We start from the raw sequence: 24,672 nt of genomic DNA, 5'->3' as shown, positions 1-24,672 counted from the left end.
TTTTTGTTCAATTTTGTTTTCCCCAGCGTACACGGCTGGCATCCTCGAAAAGGTTCCACTATATTGGTAAAAGCTATATATCATTTTTGTTACCACAAGGAATACGTTGTCTGAACCGAGTGTAAATTATTTTAAAATAATTTATTTTGTCAATTTTTTTTTAACCCAAACCGGCTAGCTTCCTTCTGTGGCAGCGTTATACCCACGTTGTGCGCTTCACAAATATGTTACTAGCGCGTTACCCGTCTTTTTTATCGTATGCTTTTGTAACGACTGGTGGCGTCGAATAAATACGCTTCGCCAGCAGTTGAGCGCAAGAAACTTGCACTTGCCTTCCGCGCACGTGGCGACACCCATTTGACAGTTCAGATTTGTTTTTTTTTTTTTTCACACTCGGCTTTGGACTTTCCTATACATGTTGTGTTACTGCCACTCCCAAAAACGGCCAAAATGATTTCTCGAATGTCGGTTAGGACACACACCCAGTCGGACAAGCTAACGAAGCAGGACTCAGTGAACATGCTAAAAAATATAATCAAACTTGGGATCAGTTTAGTCACCTATTTACGAAATGTATTTGAAGAAAGTGCCTATGAAGAAGTACACATACAAGAATTAAAATTAAAAAGACTTTTACCCATTAACCGAGAAGCACATATGATAATTAATTGGCTTGAAAAAGGAGTATTCGAAGCTATAGAAAAAGAATACTTACGAATCCTAATCCTAGATATAAATGACATATATGATAACTCCATCGAATGTTATAAATTTAGTTTTTCCTACAATGCTGTTAGGGCTGGTAAAATTGGCATCACTTTGGAGACGTCCCAAAGCAATACCAATAATAATGTATGCACAAAGAGCCAAATGGAAGAAAAAAAGAAAATTTTTAACCGCAACAGGTTGAATGATATAAAAGAGAGATTGTTAAATGGGCATAAGACAAAAAAGGAAACAGCCTTATGCTTTAAACAAGACGCAAAACAAAAGACCTATGAATTGCTAAGGTCGCTAGTATTACTCACACAGACGTTAAATCCTTTACCTGAGCGAACGTACCTCTCCATGAAACTGCTTTACTATGATGAAATCGTTCCGTACAATTATCAGCCCCCTTACTTTAGAAACCCAGACAATAAGGATCTACTAAAATTTGTGAATTTACCCAAGGAGGACTATGTCGGAAGGGTTGATACAGGTCATCACTACCTTTCCATTGTTGTCAATTCTACTACCGCCAGTAATGAAAAAAAGGCGCATTCTTACAACTCCACCGAAGTGAAAAATCAGGACATGAACAATGCAAAGCGTCGTCGGTATGGAAAAATGACAAAGGGGGGTTATTACCAATGTGATGGACCAGGGGATTATACAAGGGGAGCGAAAAATCAGTACAACCTTGACGCGGGTCTCCATGGTAATTCTCACTATTACCAAAATCATGACATTAATAAGTACGCTGCTTATCGAAGAGAAAACCGATGCAAGCAGTCCAAGCACGAGCAAGATAGAAAGGCCTTATTAAAGAAACGACTAGTGAGAAGGAGAAGTAAAGGGAAGGGTAGGAAGCACTGCATCGTCATTGATGATAACGGTTTTGCAAAGGAGGAAGCAGGAGATGAGGATGAAGAATATGTAGAGGGGAATAATGGCACCATCCCAGGTGGTGTTCATAATCGCACTGGAGACAATCGTAACCGACTGAAGACTCGCTATGAGGAAAAGCCAGACGCAGACTTTGATTGCTCTGATGAATATGAAGATGAGGAAACGGAGGAAGACGTCTTCAACGATGAAGATGATGGTGACTCCAGTATTGATTACGACACGAACGAGGAATACTCCAGTTTGAGCGATGGACGGTCGCGTAAACGAAGAAAAAGTAGTTATAAAAAAAGTGGTAAAAAAAAGAAAAAAAACTTATCGCCATCTTCATTGGATAGTAGAATGAATGATAAAATTTCAGCCTCGTTAGTTAGAGTCATCAAATGCAGTAACGACCAAGACGATAGTAGTAACTCGGATAATAACGACTGCTACAGCAAGATAGGCAAAATACTCTCCCAGACAAACAAGGATGCAGATGAACATGATTGTGTAAAGGTAGAGAAGCGAGAAATAGAAGACGGTAAGAAGAAGAAGAAAAAAAAAAATAAATACTGCCTTAACAATAAAAGCGAATTTGTAAATTCCTACTTTAGTTGTAACTCCTACCAAAGGAAAATGGACAACATGGCTACCCGCTTGTATGATAATTCGTCTTCCAATAATGCCCCCAATAGAAACCAAAATGGAAAAGCTTCTAACGAACTAAATAAGTCTTACGGAATTCAAAATAATTCCAAGGCTAATACCAGCCGTTTGTACTCTTACTACGAAGTGGACAATGCAAATGCATATCTGAACAAGGGTAGAAACAGGGAGCAATACGAAAATAGAAAAAAATTTATCAAAAGGCACAAAGATAAGTCCCTGATCAAAATGAAAAGAAAAAATAAAGACAAATTAACGTACAAAAATTTAAAAGACCAAAAATCAAAGCACAAAAAATTCATGCTTAAATATAAAAAGAGGATGCTTCACAAAATAAGGCTGTACATCATTAGATATAAAATTCTGAGCAAGATAAAAATCAGGCAGAAATACCCCAGTGTGTCCAACTACGACATTGACAAAGTTTTGCATAAACTGGTTCACGAAAACATCATTCGCAGGGACGGATACAAGTTTTATAAGTTCGTTCATGATAGCAGCGATGGGAAGGAGGGCTTGGAGAAGAAGCACGAGGGGGACCGAGGCCCAGCACAGGTGGAGAAGGTGGAACAGATCCAGCAGACGGAACAGATGCAACAGACGGAACAGATGCAACAGACGGAACAGATGCAACAGACAGAGCAGGTGAATCAGACAGAGCAGGTGAATCAGACAGAGCAGGTGAATCAGACAGAGCAGGTGGAGCAGACGGAACAGATGCAACAGACAGAGCACTCGAATGAAGCACCCAAAGAGGAATCCCGCAAAGAAGATGACGCGGTTGTAGACCCGCTTGTAGACGCGGCTGTAGACCCGGTTGATCGTCCGTCCGATGACCCACCTAACGACCGCCCCGCGCAGCAGCAGCCAAATGCAGATGCGAATTTCATCGACATGTCCAAAGAGGATAGCGTGAAAAATTCAGACACTGGAAACAGTTATGAAAATAGCATGCTGAACAACAGTTCCCAACCCCAACAAAGTCAGGAAACCGTAGAGCAGATAGACCAATTGGATGAAAAGAACATGAATCAAATTAATGAAGACATACAAAAACTGTACAATGATGTGTACAATTTGTGTGTTACCACGAAATATGTTAATAAAGAAATTATTACAAAGGGACTTAACATTTATCCTTTGCTTGCCAAGCCCTTAATAGATAGACTTTTACGAGAGGGTGTTTTAAAAAAAAAGATGGTCAAAAATAAGGGTTACGAAAGTAACATCTTTGTCCCCATTGAATGTACCTATGTAGCTAATAGGAGGGTGAACCAAGTGGGTGCCAAATCCGATGCACCTGCGGGGAATTCCACCCTTGAGAAAAATCTTGCACAGAATCTTCCTAAGAATCTTCCGGACGAGGACAAAAAATGAAGTTGCGGCAAGCACATTGAAACGCCGCCCAGTCCGCCGCATCGCAGGGCATACACAACGCCACATGGGGCGAAAAAAAAAAAAAAAAAAAAATTCGTCCGTTCCGCTTTCCTAACCGATAAGGTATATAATTTTTTAATGTTAATTTTTTGTCTGTTATGCAAATCAACTTTGCTTACGTGTTTAATAACAATGAGGGGAATACAAGAAAATTCGGGTTCGAACTCGTCGCTGACATGAAACCCACACCGTTGGTGCCACGTTTTGTGTGTACCTTGGCACGCACACGGGCTGTCCAAACTGGCAGCTCTTATGAGGAAAAGCAACTCTGCGCAAGTGTAAAAGGGCCCCAAAAAAAACGCGCCAAAGATTGGTATAAAAGCGGACGTCGTCCAAAATAACCCTGTTACAGAGAAAAAAATTCATAGGGAAAAATTGTCTTTTTGGAAAAAATAGAAGCAATCGAATTGGACATTCTTTTTTTTTTGTTCATTTTAATTAAAAATTGCATGCTATATACGCGGCTAGCTAGGCTCTCAAGAGTGCCCAACAAATTAGTTTACTGCGCAACGAGGCGTTAAAAGGCATACACAAAAAAAAAGAAGAAGCGCAAGCGGGCACGTACATAGGTTATACATACATACACACACATACGCACATACATTCATATATAGATATACACATGTGGGTGTACATTTATATGCGAAGGGGCAGTGACCGGGTTGGTCCCTAAAAGCGACCCCTCTGGTTTCCAAACTTACGACCGCTGTTAGGTCTGTTCTTGAAATTATTTTTATCATTCCTGAAATTCCCACTGTTCCTTTTAAACTGATTATTGTCCTTCCTGCCACCTCTGTCATTTTTATGATTACCCCGGAAAGTAAAATTATTTGGCTTCTTCACATTGGGGGTCAAATTATTTTGCTTCTTCTCCCTATTCGACCTTTTCTTCTTCTTTGGTTGATGAGTGACTTTCTTTTCTTGAGGTAAAAATCTACTCAGTGGGAGTGTCTGTGATTGGTCAATAAAAAATTTTGTATCGGCAGAAAACGACTTTGCATGTATCCCTTCTTTTAATTTAACAGAAAAATAAAATTCGTTAATGGGCCCAAGAATTTCATCCACTTTTCCTATTTCTTGTTTATTTTCCAGAAATATCCTACCATTAAAATAGGGAACTAAATTTTCCAATTTATTTTTAATCACTAAATCATTTTCACAATGTTTGTAGAATGTACCCCCCAAAATTATTTTGTCAAATTTCATTTCGCTGTCTTGACCTCGGTTGAAGCTTCCATGTTTGTTCTTTTTGAAGAACCCCATTTTGTCTGAACGGAGGGAGACCGGTGCAGTGCTAGAAATGGAGCGTTACAAATGGAGCGTTACAAATGGAGCGCTAAACGACCACACGGTACCTTCCTGCGCAGATGTACACACACTTTGCCTAATGGGTGTATATAGCCCTCTGCGATTTTTCCAACCTTCCGTTATGCCGACCCCCGTTTTTGTTTGGCCCTCCTCGTAATTTTTTTTCTTCACGTTTTTGACTGCTCCCTTGCAAATTTACTACAAATATGGGCTGCTCCGGAATACTCCCTTTCTATGATGCGCCCTCTTCAAAGTACGTTGGACTCACTTGTATGCTCACATGCGGGGGGCTGCACTCCATGCGATACGGTTATATCTGTACCACCACGGGGGGTACATTCGTCAAATAAAGTTACAACCACAACAATGGGCTCACCAACAAAAAAAAAAAGGCTGTTTCTCCGTGGGTAACCTTGGACAAATTAAAGGGCACAAAAAAAAAAAAAAAAAAAAAAATAGCTACATGTAACTGTTTCCCTTGGTATGTCTCTCTAAATGCTCTCTTTGCTGTTTCTTCCTAAGCGATGATGTATTTTTCCCGTGAAAAAAAAAAGAAATGAAGAGTCACTAACTTGACTAAGTTGTTAGTGGTTATATTTTTTCGCCTCCCCAAGTGGCCATTGGTTCATCAAGGTTTTTTTGGCCTCAGAACGTTCGCAATACATATGCCTTTATATATACATATCTGTGCGGCACGTCGTTATCTATATATATATATGTTATATTTTTTTTTTTTTTTCCCTTTGGCCTTTCAAAAATTGCGCCCCTTTTTTCCTGCTGCAATTTGGAAAGAAATCAGCGAAATGCAGTCCGCCCCGTTACGCTGAATGCCAGAAAAATAATGCCTTTTTTGGAAACAGCCCGATGGTTACCTGCGGGGGGCATTTTTTTCGCGCCACAAATGCAGCCATCCGTTAGAAGCACGTTGGTCGGCGTAACGTAGGAGAGGGTACTATGGCCAACACGTATAAGTACATAATATAAAACGTGCATAATTGACTCGATAGTTTTTTTCTTTTTTTTGTTTTCCCCATAATTTTGCAAAATTGGGGAGAAACATTTTTTGTGCTTGTATTGGCTTTTCTCTTCCAAAAAAAATAAAAAAAAAATACATGTGTCATATGTATAGATATGTATATTTACCCTTGTTGTGCCATTTTATATATGTCAGCCTTGTTATTTGTGTGAAAAATATTGTGAAGCCTTTCCTCACACATAAAAGTGCTTAAGGAGATAAACACATAAATATAGAGAGACACCAGTTGGCTGTCCTTCATTCATGTAGAAGGTGCACAAATTGGTGAACACACACGCAGGGGAGTTATATGTATGTCAGTATACCCGCGGGTGGAGAACCAAAAGTAGGAACTGCTGTGAAAAGGCCCTGATATACGAAGTGCTGTGGTGGGGGGAAGGCATAACCAGAGAAGGAGGAGAAGACCCCCACCGCTTTTGAAAAAATTGAAGGCAAAGGAAAAATATGCCACACAGAGGGGGGAGGGGCGCAGCAATGTGCGTGCAGTGAAGGAACTCCCACGAGGAAACAGGAAAGAATACCCCATATCTCTTTTCACAAAGCAGCAGCTTCCTGTGATTGCTATGTGCACAAAATGAAAATGCTCCATCATCTAACTGGGAAGAAAAACTTCCTTTTTCAGAACATGCATATGCGGCTGTATAAGGAAGCCCCGCCAAAGGTGTTAAACAAAAAAAGCAGCCACTCAAGCCAGTGGATACAAAGGCAAATAACGGACAGGTATGTATTGAAAGCAAAAAATGACAACTACAGAAGTAGGGCAGCATATAAACTGATCGAACTAGACAATAAATACATGTTCCTCAAGAAAAATAAAATCATATTAGATATTGGCTGCTACCCGGGTAGTTGGTGCCAAGTCATTTTAGAACGAACAAAGAATTACTCAAATGAAATTATTGGCATTGATAAAAAAATTATGGACCCATTACCGAATATACACTTTATACATGCAGAAATAGGAGGAGCAAAGGATAACCCTAACGATAATAACGTTGTAGATGTGAAGTTAAGAGAAATCCTACAGGGGAAAAAAGTCGATATAATATTAAGTGATGCCGCTGTACCTTGTGTAGGAAACAAAATTGATGATCATTTGAATTCCTGTGAACTTACTTTAGGAATAACGAATTTTATGGAACAGTATATAAACATGGGCGGGACCTATGTTGTTAAGATGTACCTGGGGAGCCAGACGGACAACTTGAAGACTTATTTGAAAACCATTTTCCAGTTCGTCAATACAACTAAACCAAGGGCGTCTAGGCGTGAGTCCAGGGAGGTGTACTTAGTGTGCAGGAACTTCCTCGGGCGGAAGAAAATCGGCGAGGACGTGCAGGTTAAGGGCGCCTTCTCCCTCAAGGAAGGCTATTACTAGTGGACTGCTAAATAGATGAGCGCCGTCTGCGATGAGCACCTAGGTGCGCATATCATGTATATATTTATATAACATATGTGCACATGTTTATATGCCTTTTTGATCCCCCGCTCGCCTTTCCTCGAGATTTCATTTTATGTATACCACCCGCTATTGTACCCTTTTTTTTTTTTTTTTTTTTTTTTTTGTATGCCTGCAAACGTACCTTTTTTGTTCAGGGTGCCTCTGTTTACCACTTTAAATTGGGGGAAATACAAAAAAAAAAAAAAATTGCAACGTAGCAATTCTGTATGCGTATCCATATCTACAGGATAAAAGCGGGTGCGTTTTTTTTTATATTTTTTTTTTTTTTCAACGCCACCTGTGGAGTGGAGTTTACTCAGGTGAGTCGCTGCTACCCCCCAAGCGATTCAAACTGTTCTCACAGAACATGCCCCTGCATTTGTATGTTTTTTTGAACGTTTGAACTTTGGCCCATTTGCGCGTTATTTATTTATTTCCTCTACGCCATTCGCTGAAATGGGTTTTTCTTTATTGACCCAATTTTTTCTTTTTTTTTTTTGTTTCTCACAATTTGAAGTGCCCTAACAGAGGCTCGTGGCCGTTGCGTCCCCTGCCCCCCTTCACAATATTTGAAGATTGGAAGAAGGGCCTAAGGGACAGACTCTCGTCTCGCTAGCCGCTTTCCAAAGGGGACTTCATCCCCGCATTTAGAAAACAATACGGATCTATACGTATACATGCATGTACCTATGTACACCTGTTTTTTGTTCATTTGAAAAGCCACTGAATGGGAAGAAGCGCCCCACTGTTCTGATGTCACTATCGTGGTAGCTTCCTCCACCACGGGGCATTCATCCGGCACAGCGCTGTGCTTGTGTCGCCCACTCGTAAGGTACGAAGCCGTCAGATATAAAATATACAACAAGGGGATAATATCCCTCTAACAAAACAACCCCAACTATGCACATACTCAGTGGAGGTAAGTAACAAATCACCCCTCACACGTACAACACCCCCCCGCCCGGTGGCGATAACAACATATACCACACTGCGAAGTGTGAAGAAGCCTGAAGAGGAGTCAGAAAAGCTCTAATTTTACTCGACACATCAACCTGGTACCCCTCGTCAAAATGAACAAGTCGGACAAAAAGTTCACCCTGAAGCTATTTAAAATTAAGCATGGCAACATCAACCTTCTGAAGAATAGAATAACGCACTTTAGCATCCACAACAAATGTATTCATATGGTCCTGTGCAACAATAGCTTAATAAAATATTACTTAGAAAAAAATGAACTCTCCCATGTAGACTTTTATAATAAAAAAACGACAAACAGTAAAGCAGAAATTCGGTCCATGTTTTTTGACAACAAATGCTATCATGGATTTATATGTCTAGCGAACAAGGAATATATTTATATCCATTTTGAATATAACATTGTTCTGAATTTGGCCAAGTTAAAAAAGTATAACATTTCAAGTGTATGTTTCAACGAGTCCAATGAAGTTAAAAATACGGCACCCCTTCTGGTGGCAACCAAGGATGGAGAAATAATTGAAATGAGCATAAATAATAAAACGAAAACTAGCAGAGAGCATGAAGTTATTTTTTCAAACAGCCAACTTTCCATATTGGACATAGGAATGATCAATCAGGATATTTCTAACCAACCAAGCATTACAAAAAATGCGAATGATGATAATATGTTGAGAATTATTTATTTTACTACATGTAATAGCTTGCACGAAATTAGCTATACGTATAAAAGCAACAGTGTTAATAACCCCACCGAGAGAAGCGAATTGTATCCACAAGAAACGAGAATAAAAACGAACACAGATAATTTCAACACCATCCAAGCAGGGGATGAAACAAAGGTATATGAATGCTGCATAGATTCCTTAACTTCTATCTTGAAATTTGAAAACATCAGAAATAGGAATTACCTCTTCTGGCTCAACGGATGTTGTATATTTATTAGCAAAATTAACAACTGCAAGGGGGGAAAATCTTCCAACCGGGCGAAAAATGACTTCCCCACTACATCCAAATGGAACCTAAACCAGGATGAAAACAATTTTGAGGAGCCCGATTTCCCGTCCTATTCCTCCCAGTCGGACACTTCAATCGATGGGATCAACCTTGCATCTTTTAGTGAGGAAGATGAAGAGGGGAACAGGAACAAGCGGGAAGTGCACAAATCGGGTTACTCCACAAATCGGAAAAAAAACGCACAAACGAATCAGACACGCAAAAGTAACCACCAGTATAGAAATTTATTGGAACCGGAGAAGCAGAGTAAGACTAAACAGATGAAGAAAAAAAACAAGTTCATGAATGAGTGGTACCTAGATAGTAATTATATCATTGTCAACTTCCTTGACTTAAACATACTGACAAGCGAAAATGCAAACAACTTTGCATTTATAAAATCGTTTTATGAATCCTTGTATTGCCAAAAAGGGAACACAAATGTATTGGCTAGCAATGTGGACGATTCACCCACGGAACAACAAGGCACAGAACCCGTCCTCACAACACAAGAATCCAAACCTTACGAAAACACCGTCTCGGCTGTCGTAGATATGTGCGTAAGTGAATTATACATATTTCTCCTGTTGGAAGAAAAACTAATTATTGTGAACAGTGGTAACCTTAAGAAGGTGTTCGAGCAAACCCTAGCCATAGAAACGTATGGAGACGTCATACGCATAATGAAAGACAACTCAGATGACCAAGTATGGCTCTGCACATCCAAGTACATGTTCAAAATTGTTGAAAGTAAGAAAAAGGGGGAAGGATTTTACCTTAACGAGTATACACAATCAAATGATTTAGAAACCGAGTATGATAATTTGAAGCTGAATCTGAGAAAAAAAAATCTTTCCAAAATCCTGGAGTCATGCACAAACTCCGAAAGAATAAAAATAAAAAAATATATCCTAAAGAATAACAAGTACCAAATTGATCAGTTTAAAAATTTGCACATCTCCACTGATGAAATGTTAATTTCCTTTTTACATAAAAAGCAATACTTTCTTTTGGCGTCCCATCTGTACAATAACATTCACTACTATAATAACGTCCTCAAGATCGTGTTCTTCATATGGCTCGTCCAGCTGTACTCCTATTCCCTCGATCTATACATGCACCTGTACTTCATCACGCGCTGCTCCTTCCCTCGACGGCAGCTCCAAAATGAAGCCAACGCTGGAAATCCCCCAGAAGAGCAGTCAAGTGTAACCTCTGATCAACCAAGTGTATCTTCAGATCAGCAAATTGTAACATCCGATCAGCTAAGTGAAACTTCCGATTCACCAAGTATAAATTCTGATCCACCAAGTGGGACAGATTCCATGTGTTCCGCCCAACTGGGCCCCTCCGATGAAGCGGAATCGGACGCAACTCCCCACTCGGAGGGTCAGCCTAGTGACCACTCGGAAGCAGAGACCGATCCAAGTCATGACGAAGTGAGCGGAAAGGACACAGAGCCGGTCTATCAAACGGAAGTGGGTAAAGCAAGCAAAGCGAACAAAAAGAAGCGGAAGGAGAAGACCCATTCGAAAGAAACGGGGGAACACGAAAGCGCAGCAGGAGGTGAAGACATGATCGAAAATGAGAAAAAGTTGAACAATACCAAGGGAGGCAACCTCAACATTGGTAATCACCAACAAGCGGGTCATGATGGAGAGCAGAAGAAAGGAGCAACCAGTGTGCATAAGAGCAACGTAGAGAGTGCAATAAAAAATGACAAATACCTGAGAAGCGGCAAAAAATCCTTCATGCGCTTCTTCCAGAAGATGATAGAGAAGGACGAAAGGAATGATCTTAAAAACAGTTTCGACTTTTCGAAGGGCAAGAAAATGAATATTAAAACGCTAACCGAGAGCGACAATTTTTACGTCCTCCTAAAAATATACAAAATGAAGAATGTAGAAATTTTCAATTTTTTGAAAGCTCAGAAGGGGCTGATTTTGGATGACCTGGAAAGGTACAGAAAGGTCTTCGTGGAGGGAGAGGCACACCTCCAGGGGGAAGCAGGGCAGACGAAGCAAAGTGGTGTGTCCCCCACAGCACCGCTGACCTCGGAAGAGGAGCACACCGGTGCCGTGCCTAAGAACGCAGCCACGCCGCCAAACTCAACCATGCCGAAAAATACAGTCACGCCGCCAAACTCAACGGAGGATCGCGCGAAGAGAAAACTGTACAGAGACATCTACGCGTACAAATGCCTCGAAGCCAGTGTATACATGATCATCCTGCTCAAGCACTTCAAAACATTCTTCCAGCTTAATGACGTTGTTGCGCAGATCCTAGAGAGTTCCAACAAGACAAATTTTCTCCTGCTCTTTAAATTCATGTGTAATGATTACAATTACATAATTAACTTTTACATTAACAGCAATAAATTCTCTGCCCTCTTTAACGTTATTGTGCTCTTTCCCCAGAATGTGCTCTTGGATGTGCTAAAGAATTACGCCTTCATTTTGTACCTGCATAAACCACAGAAATATGTAGACATGCTAATTTTCTACGACAATTTGATTGACGACTGTGCGGACGTCATTGTGTGCATGTTTGTTATAATTTATTTTTTTAAAGGCAGGGAGGCGGCCAAGAAGGGGCATATAAAGGATGAGAACGGTGCTGCTGCTGATCAGAATGACAACGATGGAGATGGTGATCAGAATGACAACGATGGAGATGGTGGCCACCGTGAGCGACACCACACTCCCCACAAGCACACAGACGAATGCATCCGCTTCTTGGAATACATTGCGAACAAAATAATCGAAGAAAACACCTTGACAGAAAGGGAAAATTATATGTACACATTTGAATGCACATGGAAAAAAAACCACGTCATAAATTGCCTACTTATTTTGTACATAGAAAAAAAACAGGATGAAAAGATAAAACTTTTCTTAAACAGATTAAAATCGTCAGGCATTCATTTTGACTATTTATTTATTATACGATTTTTGAAGGAAAAAAAAAAAGAAAATTTCATTCCCCATTTTTATATAATTATGAAATATTTCGAAGAAGCGGTCGATAAAGCCCTCGAACTGGGGGATTACAAAACTGCACAAAATGCCGTAATATTATGCGAAGATGAAGAAGAAAAAAAAAAATTATTTCTAAAAATTATTAAAAACATCTCCAACAATTTAAATGAACAAAACTTAAAAGAAATAATTAACCTTGTCCGGGATTCAAACTCGATTTTAAATTTACAGGATATACTTCCGTACATTAATGAAAACACAATTATCGATTACTTAAAGAAGGACATTTGTTCCCTGCTAGGAATTTACAATTTAAAAATACAGGCCAAAAAAGAAGAAATTAAAGAAAACTTACAAACCATTGATCTGCTCAATGGGGACCTTAACAACGTCAGGAAAAAATATCTCCTTTTGGACAAAAATGACATTTGCTATATATGCAAGAAGACAATTTTTTATAAAAAGTTTTATGTTTTTTCGTGCAAGCATTATTTCCACAGCACTTGTGCTTTGAATATTTACCTGAACTCCAAGCCGAAAGACGAACTCTTCCAATTTTTCTGTACTCTTCATAATTACAAAAATGCGCTTATCAACAAGAATGAGAAGGACATGCTCACGTATGAGACGAAGATCGATGACATCCTAACGGAGGAGTGCTTCCTCTGTGGCTCCATTTCGATCAGCTCCATTTCGCAGCACTTTATCTCGCAGAGCGAGGGCGACCTGGTGGACAGCTGGGCTATATCGAAGGAGTAGTGGGTGGGCGCAATTGCCGATGAGAAGCAAATTTTTTTTCTTTCATGTCGTGCACTTCATGCGTTTTACGCCTTTGTTTTTTTTACCGTTCGTGCTTTTTCTTATAACCCCCTTTTATGACTCTTTTTAAACCGTTCCGTTGTGCCAACCTAGGGTCAGGCACTGCGTGCACTCCCTCCACGCGGCACAACACACGAAAACAAAAAAAAAAAGTTCGTCATTTTGTTCACAAATGTGGAATGTAGACATAAGCACAGCAAATATTTGCAATGCTACAAAAGACCATAACGTAGGGTTAAATCAAATGATGTGCCAATTGAGGACGCCTTACTTGGCGTGATGTACAAATGTGGGTGCGGTGTAAAAATGCCGCTGTTTCTAAACCTGCCAGGTAGGCTAAAATTGGGGAACCCTAAAAACAAGCCTTATCCACGTACCGCAAAAAGTTTGGGGAAAAAATAAGGGACGCATAGGACGGATACAAGGCATCTTGGATTGGACGCTGGTGGGAGGAACCACTCCGCAGAGCAGTTTCATCACCCGCGTTTTGGCTCTCATTACTTACAGACAACGATTCCTTTTTCTTACAGTAATCATATATGGTCATTGGAGGAAAATTAACAGAAGAAGGAATAAAAAAAAGGAAGGGGGGATCCAATTTAAATTTTCTATTCATTAACAAAGGGGTGGTTGATTTGGTAAGACAAATTTCACATTTCCTATTTTTATTTTTTTTTTTCAAATATAATTCAATGTACTTATTTTGAACATCATCAAAAGTTCTTTTCATTTTCCAAGAAATGTATAACCATGGATCCCCAAAATCTACATCGAAATAATTTAAGTAATATGCAAATTGGTCTTCATCTTCCTTTGTCCATGGTTTATTTTCATTTTCAAGTGGAGGGGCTTGAAAATTCCGAACAAAATCATCATAAGAGTCTTCAGGATATAATCCATGGTTAAATTGATTCACATATTTCCATATTTTTCTTCTCTGTTCATTTGTTAAGCATTCCATTGCATACAACTCCTTTGGAGTTATGGTGATGAAATCAGCCCAACTTTTAAAGGCGCTTTCTATTTCATCAATATTTTCGCCTATCTCTATTTTGGTGAGGAACTTTCTAACATTCCAATTTTCTGGAGGATCCTTTGCACAACTCTTCAAAATTTCTCTTTTTTCATTTTCAATTTCTTCTGTTTTTTGTCTTCGCAAATGCTGCCTGAACAATTTTAGGTCGAAGAATCTCCTCTTCTTTTTGATTAGCGGGCCTACAAATAGTGGGATGGGGGCAAAAAAACACACAATCCTCATAAAACAAAAAGTCAGCAGCAAAGGGGGTACAGAAGTGTATACAGTAAGGTTAAGTACACATTGTGTGGCTACTTCCTCTTTGTAGTTGCCCACTTGCTCTAATTAGTCGTCTGCCTCCACACCTGTATCGTCTGAGTCCCTGCGAAGAGCTGATGTGTGAATCCTCCTAGCGTTTCTAAAAGGTCTACTTAGTAGCTTATTCATTAAGGGGAATTAGTGGGGAAAAAAAAAGGAGAGAAAAGGATAACCGTATGTTATCTCATAACGTGGTGAAAATATCCCACAAGGGAGCTGCGTACAGGCGATACGGCAAATAATCCATACACCACTCCAACCGCGCACATTTTAGCCCCTTTGGTAGATTGGCATATCTAGGGTATACAGAAAAAAAGGCTCCTAACAATAAGGCAATTTTGCTTGGCCATTCCTTGGTGTTGAAAAAATGGCCCCTTAGGAATGCATCTTTTGTGGGTAATTGGAAGGGGAGTACAAGAGATATTCTTTTGAAATGTCATGCGGGGTGGCGACATCCGCAAAAAAGGGCCCTTTCCCGCAACTGGGGTGAGAATTAAATATGTGTGCACTTCATGAACATAGAAGGATTTTTTTTTTTTTTCATATTTTCCCCCATGCGGTAACATTTTGAAAAAAAAAAAAAAAAATCAGAGCGCACAATACTTTAGATAAGTTTTGTTGCAGCACCCCATGTAGACTTCATCCAGAGATACGGAAAGGAGAGGCTCACCTGCATAGGAAAAAATGTATAAAGGTGAAGGGAAGCCAAATGGGTACACTGTGATTAGGCGCGAAGTGTTCGATTAAGCACGAATTGCACGATTAAACGCGCATGAGATGACGCTTTTTAACTTACTGAAGAACCCCCGGATTGTTCCGCACCCCAGCCTGCCTTCCGCCCGTTTATTCACAACACTCCAGCTGTACAAGCCATCGAAGTTTAAGCGCATAACGAGAAACCTCTATTTTAGGAAAAAATTATTCAAACTACTTACAACCAAGCCATGCTCAGAAGAAGTAGTAACCAAGGGGGGCAACGAAGTTAAGCGGAAGGCAGACGAGGAAGCAGTTTTCTATAACGACATAGTTGATTACCCCACAAGAAAAAGACGTATTTATAGGAACAATAAATTTGGAGTAGATGATAAGGTTAAAATGACAAATGGAGAAAAACCAAGTTTTGAAAAAGTCCTATTTAAATGTACTACCTTGGGGTACATAGAGTTACAAAACATCCTATCGACCTTTGTGAGCCACGAAAAAAATACTTTTACAAGTGAAGATATATGCGCTCTAGATAATTTTCTGAGTCTCCCCGAAAAAGAAATTTTTGATTATTTGAATGGGGATGAACTGATCCCACAACATTGCTTGGACGCAGCAGTAATAAAGCGCTTACTGCGATTTGTCCATGTGAATCACCCCCATTTCTGATACACACCCCAGGCCGCAGTTACATGTGTGCAAGGCGTGTAATTTGTTTGCATAATGGAGTCCCCATTTTCGTTTGGCTAAAACGGACATTCCACGTTTTTGTAAATTTATACATAGAAAGAATTCCCAACTTGTTATTTTTTTTCTTAACACTTGGTATTTTATCCCCCATACGTGTGATTAATTCCTTTTTTTACTGCTCCATCTGCTGCTTTTTTTTTTTTTTTTTATTTTCTATTTTTCTTTTACAACCTTTTAATGTCATCCACAGTTAAGGGGGACAACATAACCGCATATCCGCACACCTTCTCTGTTCACAACATTAACACTCCGTCCAGCGTTGGCCCTTATATATACATGCACATAATTTTACGAACCTTTTGTAGAAGGAAGTGTAAAGATGTGGAGTCAGCATGGGATTCGAACTATCGTTAAAAAATAACCCCAATTGACTTGCTCCATAAAACAATTTTAAAAAGTGTTGCTCCCGCTGTGTGTTTTTTTTTTTTTTTCGTCAAAAATGGAGGAATGCATAGTGCCGCCTTTTTGCAAATTCATCCGGTGTAAATGCGCAACAAAAAAAAAAAAAAAAAAAAAAAAACGTGGGCTTATGCCCATATGTGCATTTAGCTACATTTACTTGCTCCTTTTTTGGCAAGAGGATTTTATGAGTATTACGAAATCTTTCCCTATCGTATGCGCCCATTTGTTCTCGTTTGTATTTTTTTTTTTTCCCTCCCTCCCTGCTGGTTACCTCGCAATTGTTACATTGCACCTGAATATCAGTGACTACGTGTGCTAGCACTAAGTGTAAATGTGCCATACGACCAATTGGAGTAGCCTAAGAGAAGATCATTTCGTTTAGGGATGTGTTTACGTCGAAAGTTTTATGTACCTGTTCACATGGGGATAATTGATTAGGTCCCCCCCTTTTTTTTTTTTTTTTTTCCATTTCTGTACCATTTTTTTGTACCATTTTGTACCCAGCGGGGAACCCTTATATCTACTGCGCCTGCTCCACACCATGAAAGGCTTCACCGTGCGGCGCTCGATAACCCATTTAGCCATTCGTACCAGGTGGAGATGCCAGGTCGAAAAGAGGAACCTGTGTTCCTTTCCATCTCGCAGAAGGGGCATCACGACCAATGGCTTGGTCAACATGATAAGGCCCTACAGCAGCACAGCGGAAGGAAAGAAAGCGGAAGATGAGTATTACCTGTCCATGGGGGATAACATCGAAAAGAGATACAGCCTAGCTTTGTACAATGTAGGAAAGAAGAACAAAAAAATAAACGAAATATCAAGTGACATATTATTTATAAAAAACAATTTCCTCAAGGAGAAAACTTTTCTTAATTTCTTGCAAACTCCAAATATTGAAAATAAAGAAAAAATTAATTTTTTAAAAACAGAGTGTAAAAAGTATAACAATGATTTTAACCCTATAACATCCAATTTCCTGGAGTCTTTATTCGATTCCAAAAGGATAAATTTTTTGCAAAAGATAATCGAAGAATTCGAATTGCTACTAATGAAGGAGAGGAAAGAAATTAAGTGTTTTGTATACACGGCCAAAGAAATCAGTAACGCAGAGAAACAGAAAATTCAAGAGTCCATACTTTTTAAATTAAAAAATGAACTAAAACCTCTTATAGAGTACAAGGTAGACAAAAGCATTTTGGGTGGGCTTGTCCTGCAAATCGGCAACCAAGTCTTTGACTTTTCTGCCAAGTACAAAATTGAGAAGATTAGGAGCAGCTTGTCTTAACCACGCATTTGGTGAGCACTAAGCCACAAGTCTTCGATATGCACTCCCGATTATATGCCAGTGTACCATGTGGATGTGTGCTTATACACACTGATGTGCGCGAACTGCTGTTTGCGCAGCCGCTTGGTTGCCGAATTGTGCCACATAGGGTCCTTCCCATTCCAAGCGGACCCACTCGGAGGTAGCAGCAGTCATTTTTTTTTTTTTTTTTTTCATAATAACCTCCCATGTGCGCCTAAGTACATGGACTCTACGGGCTGTAGTAGCATTTTTTTTGTTTTTATTCCCAACTCGCAAGTTTTACATTCGCACAAATGTGAAACGTCTTCTGTATGTTGCGCTTATTTTTACGTCTACGATAGGTGCAGCTATCAATATGAAAATTCTCTGCCCACACTGAAACAACGGAAAATTTTCCACGGTATATATTATTTGCCACGGTGCTTCATCTTTTCTTCTTCTTTTTGTTCTCCTTCTTATATTACCCCCCAGCAACTTAAGTGTCTGAAGTGGCAACGTCTGCTTGCATTACTGGGGGTTCCCCTGTGCAGTGGCGGGAGTATGCACACCCGTCGTTTTTATTGCACCTTTTTGATTGTCATACGACAAATGTATAAATTTCGCAAAAAGAGGTGGTTTCCACAAAAAGGGTTTTTGCACATAAAGGGTTTATTTCAGGAAGCGCGTGATGTTCAAAAGCTCTTGAAAAAAGGAGTCCCTCCTTGTGTTCCCCCTCCCGCTCTACATGCACATCCGTTCTTGCACCGGGGTAATAGTACGGGGGGTTGCACTACACACCGTTTCATGTTCAAGTGCTCTTGACCCCTCCATCACCACCTAAATTCGTTGCCGCGTAGGCACACATGAAAATGCAAGTGTCCACGGAAAAGGCATTTCCACTTGTGTTTTTGTTTTGTTTTGCAATATTATTATTATTAGTATTCTTTATTTTCTTTTTTTGTTTTGTTTCATTTCTCAGTATTTTGTTTTTATTTCGTTTCATTTTGTTCTTGCTTGCATTTTCCATTTACACCGCTTTTATAGCGCTCTTTTTACACCGCTTTATAATACCACTATATTGCGTTCCCCACGTGAACCAAGGCACGCAACGTAACAAGGCCACAGGGTAACTTTGCGAGACAAAGGCTTCTCAAAAAGTGGGTATTAGCGTTAAGATTCTTTTTCTCAACATCGACACAAAGGGAGGAGGGAGAATTCCCAGTGGAAGCGCCACGTCTGTACCGCGTCCCCCCTCTGATCAGGGCACACTGGCGAACACAGTTGCCCGTCCGCATGCAAGCGTGACACGAACACTGTGCACAGCAATAACCTCCAAAGAAATAACCTCCCGTGAGAGGAGCTCCTGGTTGTCCCCAAGCCACGCGCCGAACCCGGCAATGAACCCCAAATGGAGGCACTGTTCAAGGACTTGAATTTGGAAGAAATACGGAAAGGCATAGAGCAAGATGAGGCCCAAGTTGAAAGAGTTGCCAAATGGATATGCGACCACAACCTTTACATAAATTTACAAATGTTAGAAAAATGCAAAAATGGGGAAAAGCCAAATTTGAATATGAACGTCATGGACGAATTAGATGAAAAAATTAGCAGCACAAAAAACGAAGAATTACTGTCTTGCACAAAAAAGTATGTCTCAGTTTTGCACAAAATTATTCTTCATTATGAAAAACTAGACGTAGAAACGAATAAGAAAATATTTGAAATTTATTCAACCGTATCACTGAGAGTTTTTATTTTTTCCAACCATGATTTTGCCCCCTCCATGGAAAAGTCTGTACTCTCCCTTATTCGAAATATACATGTGAAAAAGCAGAACACCGCTCGCCATAAAAATGCATATTCGTATAGCCTTTCAAATTGTCTGCACAATCTTTATTTCTTCATCTACTTACCTGATTTTATTTTTCTACATTGCTTACTAATTTATTTGTGCTCGAATGTTAATTGCGATGGGAACAGTGCAATGGGAAAGAAGAAGGAGCAGGAGGAGGATGAATTAATTATTGACACGTTGACAAAAATTAGTCAACTGTTCAAGAAGCTCGCCATTCCCCTCAATAGTGGAAAAACTGTTCATGGCGAGGCCCCCTTTGATGAGAACCTCCCACCAGGACAGGTCTGTGCAGTCCGTATTCACCATATATCAGACACAGTGAACAATACCGGCACAAAAATTATCTACAAGAAAGGAAGGACATTCAAATTAATGTATCGAAATATTTGTTCCACATTTGACACCAATAAGTATCCAATTAATGAAATAGAATTTGGCCAGAATTACTCCCCAGAAAATGTAAACGTAAATAATGTCCTCCTGCTGCTGAGAATTATGTCCCCCAACTTCATCTCCTGGGTATCGAAAAAAAAGAAAAAAGGAAAAGTTGCAGAAGAAGCGGAGGGAACGTCACGAGGTATAATCCCCATTCCGAAAGAATCACAAATACAGTGCTACTCCTTCAGGCACTTATACATTATAGACACCTCACAAAGTTATCCCTACCCAAAGGAAGCTTTTGACACAATGTTTTTCATCCACTTTTTTCTCCAAGCACTTCATAAGATGGGAAAGCATAAATGGGGAAAACAAATTGACCAGCTAATGTCCAGCACAATAAGCAACTGCCGTGGCATTCTGGAAAGAAATTATTACTCCCCATCCGGATGGACTCCCACAAGAATGCGCCACATTAGAGAGAAGGAGGAGGTAGAACACATGCAAAAGAGAGAAATAGACAAGCGGGAAGCAGATGCACCGGGGGAGGGAACCACGTTGACAGATCCATCTGGTGGAAATGAAACCAGGGGTGCTACCAAACTTAGGAAAATATTGCCACATCCGGGGAGGGACATCACAAACGGGGCCCCTCACAACAAAGAACCGCGCACAGAATTACGGGACCTGCACGAACAGGAAAAGACAACTCTCCCGGATGCTATCTTCAAGAGTAGGGACAAAATGATGCTCAAATTGAAAATCCTTATCATTTGGGGATACATCGAAGCAGATGATGTGGAAGAATGGAATTTTCTAAACTTAGCAAATTGCTTCATCTTCAAGGATGATGCATGGTGTAGTCTTTACAAAAGGGGGAATTACCTAGACCAATATTTATTCAAAAAAAATAATTTTTTTACATATAACTCCTCCGTTTTTAAAAGCACATACGAGTGCAAAACGTTGAGTTTTAAGTACATGGATGTGTTCTCCAATTTTATTGCCCTACTCGTACTTAACATTGTATCCGCACTAACCGAATTTTACCTGAAAATGGAGGAGTCATATGACCAGGAAAAGAACAAACAGGATTCTGAAAAGGATCCCAATGCGAAAAGTGAACAAGACAACTCTTTGTCATATGAAACGCGAGATTCTTCCTCCATAGTTGAAGAGGCAAACCTGATTGGAAAGAACAAAATTTATGTGCCTCCTGAGATGGACGCAAAAAATGGAGAAACTACAAAGAAATGTAATAAATGTGGAAGATCAGACATATTTGAAATTTCGCTTAAGGAACTGAGCCAGGATGTTATCAGAGGACGCCTCCCGTTCATTCCCCCCCAAAACAGTGAAAGGTTTGAAACTTTTTTTAACGACTTCATTTTTATCTGCCTCAAATTGATCAGCTGTCCTTCCGATGATGTGCAGTCCAAGTGCCTGTCAGTTTTATCTCGTCTTACACCAAACATCAGCAAGGTAAGCGATTTGTATATAGAATATATGAATAGAAAAATAGAGAAATTATTTGCCCTTATTGATGGAGGGGAAAACGATTATGATCACACGGATAAGGGATGCTACTGCTGGAAGAATCAAGTTGTACAAAACTACGTTCATCTGAAATGCAAAATGGACAAAAAGATAAACATCGACTTGATAAAATCATTGCAAAAGCTAATAAATATCTGTAGCTTCAAAAGTTACAATAAAGATATATGTGTAATAGTTTGTAAAAATATCATTACGTGCTTTTATTACCACCCATTATTATTCCCATTTCTATTACATAAATATATGAACGTACTTTTTTATCTCATGGAGACTAACGATGTCGACGTGGTGGCAGATGCGTTGAGGTGTCTTTTCTTACTATTCCAAATAAATTCGGAGGATGTTAAAATATACTGCCACGATATTGTGTACAGATTACATCTACTCTTCAATATTTTCAACAAATCGGACGTAACTGATGTAAGAAAGGAACAAAACATCCAACTGGACACCCCTGTAAAGAACAGTGCTGAAGAAGACATCTCCACCAGTGTCACTTATTTTGTAAAAAAGTTTTATTTTCAAACTAAACACGTAGATAGGGCCAGCTCAGACATTTTGATGCTCATGAAACTTATTCTTCGCTGTATATATACTACAATTTCTGCCACAGAATATTATCAGCTTATTCGTATATTTTCAGAGGACCCCCTGGAATATGAAAAATATTCGAAAGGCTTCCGCATATTTGCTACTTTCTAGAGAGTCACACACACGCACTCGGCTTCTCCTTTGAAATGTCGCATCAGGGGAGTGTGCAACAATACCCAACCCGGAAGGTCGATATGAAATTTTTAGCGGAAGTTCTACATGGAGAGCCGCATGTCTCTGGAGCCGTCTACTTCCCCAATTTTGGCCTCCCTCAGGAAAGAGTAGAGTACATAAACGTACATATATCGCATGTAACAGTTTATCACCTCTTTTATAGCAATATTTGTCCTACCACATGGTGCAACCGCGCCTAGTTTATTTCTTTTCGCGAATATGTATACCTTAACAAAGCGGGGCCGGAAGAGGTGAACGAATCCCCCCCATACCCAATATTTGTTCTGCCTAGCCATGTGTAAGGTACTGTGCCATATTGTATCATATGTTGCAATTTTTTTTTTAACATTATAGACATTCGCGCGTGCCTCCATTTCACTGCTAAACGGTGCAGGCGGAAAGGGGACAAAACGATGCAATTGCGTCATGTGCGTTCACGCAAACTGACATAGAAGGAAAAATGAAAACGTTGTAAAATGTAGAAACGCAAAATAAAACAAGTATAAATGCACAATAAAAGTCAATGCAAAAAAATTGCCTGACAAAGGTGAAAAAAAAAAAAAAAAAAAAAAAAGACCAATTGCATCTCAAGCGGCGTCATTCACGAAATGCCGCAAAAACTCACTTCTCCGCGTGTGCATTCGTGTAACGCTTGCAAATGCGCATGTAGAACAGATTGATTCAGGACCCACGACCGCGCGGGTACATGTGTTACACACGAACGAGTTAAGACAAAGGAAAAGGAGAAGCACACTGGCGTGCGTAGATATATATGTTCATGTACGTCTATATATGCATCCCAGCGTGCATACTGTAAAATATACGAGGAAGTATATAACATGAAAAACGTCGCAAAGTACAAATGAAAAAATATCTGGTGCTACTCTGTTTGCTCATTTTGTCCGCTGGGCGTTTATCGGTCAAGGCGTTACGAAAAAAAGATTTAAGGAGGAGCTTGAAAGGAGGTACGACTACCCTGCCAAATGTACATGTGCCCACGCGAAGTGTTGTGCTTTACCCCGAGTGGCACATCCCCATCGTGTAACACACCCCCCGTGCCCGTTTTTCAATTTTTTTTTTTTTTTTTTTTTTTTTTTGTCATGAAACCATGGATTACTCATTAAGCATTCCCAAACGATTGCTCTATTTTCACTTTCCCAGGGAACCGAAATAATGAAGATCGACAGAACAGGAAGAACGTACTCAACTTTGAAATTATGCGAGACAAAAGCAGCGTGTCAAACATAGAACTAAATTCATCAACGCTTTTTAACATATTATCACAAACGAAATTAATGAAAAATACAGCGAGCGCCGGTCCAGGACCCCCAATTTACAGATACATACACAATATTCACGACCACAATGAAAACAATGGCGCTGTCTTGGTTTTCGTTCTCTTTGGCATATTAATTTTTTCGGTTTTGTTTTTTATCTTTTATTTCATTTTCAGACATCATGTAAATCATATAAAATTTATGAACAGCGTGTGATGATTTTTTCGCTAGCTGGTATTTTTTTTTTTTCGTTTTTAATTTATAAATAGCTAGCCAGTTAGCTGTTTTTAACGTTTGCCATCCTGAGCAGGTGTATGCAAAAGTGAAAAAACACACATATGTGTACGTTCATGGGGCTACACACGCTTCATCGACTGGACTACCCCCATGGTATCACGATGCCTCCTGTTGTGCTTTACTGCAAGATAGCTATTGTTCTAGGGGCACAAGAGTAGTTGCATGGGAACGTGTGTACACACGTATATTACATATAAGTAAAACTACCGACAACAACACAGCAATTAAAAAGAACGATAAAAAAACAAACATTTTGGGTTTGTTATTACGTGTATTATTTACAAAATTTTGAAATGCCCTTCCTTCTAAACAGAGGTTTGACAAAATTCTCTTTTTTTTAACATGTAAATGTGTGTTCACGTTATAAGTACGCATGGTCTACACATAAAGTTGAAAGATGCAAGTGATCGCCCCGTGGGGCTTCCATACACACCAGAAAATCCTCTCCAACGGTGTTGCTACGAAGGGCCAATCTCAATTTTCTGCTACACATGTGTAAGTTGCGTCTCCCCTCCAGTAGAGCATCTATTATGTGTTCAAAATTTAAGGAACAACTGCCCAATATTGATGTCACCATTATTTTTTCATAATCAACTAGGGAAAGACGATGGTCAAGAATAAACTGCTAAATGGTTTGTTATCTTGCCTTAAAAGTGGAATTTTTCCCCCCCGCGCCATATTTTTTGGTTCCCTCCAACCGGGGCATATAACGTGTTTTTGTTCTCTTTTTTAGAGTGTGGCATGAGATTACATAACATTAAGCGGATCGGGCATTTAATAATTTGAAAAAATGTTCCCAGTTAAACAAAAACAAGATGATTT

At 39.6% G+C, this 24,672-nt stretch overlaps 9 protein-coding genes across 9 annotated transcripts; 7 read left to right on the top strand and 2 right to left on the bottom strand.

The window, feature by feature from the left end:
- Nucleotides 1-450: 450 nt before the first annotated feature.
- Nucleotides 451-3,633, top strand: AK88_00225 (uncharacterized protein; the record flags this gene model as incomplete). The annotated part of the gene is made up of 1 exon (XM_012477876.1): nt 451-3,633. One exon carries the CDS (start codon nt 451-453, stop codon nt 3,631-3,633), a length of 3,183 nt encoding a protein of 1,060 aa, XP_012333299.1.
- A 729-nt stretch (nt 3,634-4,362) lies between these two features.
- Nucleotides 4,363-4,956, bottom strand: AK88_00224 (uncharacterized protein; the record flags this gene model as incomplete). Its single annotated transcript, XM_012477875.1, has 1 exon — nt 4,363-4,956. One exon carries the CDS (start codon nt 4,954-4,956, stop codon nt 4,363-4,365), a length of 594 nt encoding a protein of 197 aa, XP_012333298.1.
- A 1,655-nt stretch (nt 4,957-6,611) lies between these two features.
- AK88_00223 (ribosomal RNA large subunit methyltransferase J) lies at nt 6,612-7,415 on the top strand (the record flags this gene model as incomplete). Its single annotated transcript, XM_012477874.1, has 1 exon — nt 6,612-7,415. One exon carries the CDS (start codon nt 6,612-6,614, stop codon nt 7,413-7,415), a length of 804 nt encoding a protein of 267 aa, XP_012333297.1.
- A 1,133-nt stretch (nt 7,416-8,548) lies between these two features.
- AK88_00222 (uncharacterized protein) lies at nt 8,549-13,186 on the top strand (the record flags this gene model as incomplete). The annotated part of the gene is made up of 1 exon (XM_012477873.1): nt 8,549-13,186. The coding sequence occupies one exon, from the start codon at nt 8,549-8,551 to the stop codon at nt 13,184-13,186; it is 4,638 nt and encodes a 1,545-aa protein (XP_012333296.1).
- Nucleotides 13,187-13,598: 412 nt separating this feature from the next.
- Nucleotides 13,599-14,708, bottom strand: AK88_00221 (uncharacterized protein; the record flags this gene model as incomplete). Its single annotated transcript, XM_012477872.1, has 2 exons — nt 13,599-14,461; nt 14,627-14,708. 2 exons carry the CDS (start codon nt 14,706-14,708, stop codon nt 13,599-13,601), a joined length of 945 nt encoding a protein of 314 aa, XP_012333295.1.
- Nucleotides 14,709-15,356: 648 nt separating this feature from the next.
- Nucleotides 15,357-15,953, top strand: AK88_00220 (uncharacterized protein; the record flags this gene model as incomplete). Its single annotated transcript, XM_012477871.1, has 1 exon — nt 15,357-15,953. The coding sequence occupies one exon, from the start codon at nt 15,357-15,359 to the stop codon at nt 15,951-15,953; it is 597 nt and encodes a 198-aa protein (XP_012333294.1).
- Nucleotides 15,954-16,977: 1,024 nt separating this feature from the next.
- Nucleotides 16,978-17,721, top strand: AK88_00219 (ATP synthase F1, delta subunit; the record flags this gene model as incomplete). Its single annotated transcript, XM_012477870.1, has 1 exon — nt 16,978-17,721. One exon carries the CDS (start codon nt 16,978-16,980, stop codon nt 17,719-17,721), a length of 744 nt encoding a protein of 247 aa, XP_012333293.1.
- Nucleotides 17,722-19,129: 1,408 nt separating this feature from the next.
- Nucleotides 19,130-22,213, top strand: AK88_00218 (uncharacterized protein; the record flags this gene model as incomplete). Its single annotated transcript, XM_012477869.1, has 1 exon — nt 19,130-22,213. The coding sequence occupies one exon, from the start codon at nt 19,130-19,132 to the stop codon at nt 22,211-22,213; it is 3,084 nt and encodes a 1,027-aa protein (XP_012333292.1).
- Nucleotides 22,214-23,138: 925 nt separating this feature from the next.
- AK88_00217 (uncharacterized protein) lies at nt 23,139-23,769 on the top strand (the record flags this gene model as incomplete). The annotated part of the gene is made up of 2 exons (XM_012477868.1): nt 23,139-23,241; nt 23,438-23,769. The coding sequence occupies 2 exons, from the start codon at nt 23,139-23,141 to the stop codon at nt 23,767-23,769; spliced, it is 435 nt and encodes a 144-aa protein (XP_012333291.1).
- Between the last annotated feature and the right edge of the window lie 903 nt (nt 23,770-24,672).

The sequence above is a fragment of the Plasmodium fragile genome (genome assembly GCF_000956335.1).
Source record: "Plasmodium fragile strain nilgiri unplaced genomic scaffold supercont1.2, whole genome shotgun sequence".
NCBI lineage: Eukaryota > Apicomplexa > Aconoidasida > Haemosporida > Plasmodiidae > Plasmodium > Plasmodium fragile.
This window is presented reverse-complemented; position numbering and strand designations above follow the sequence as displayed.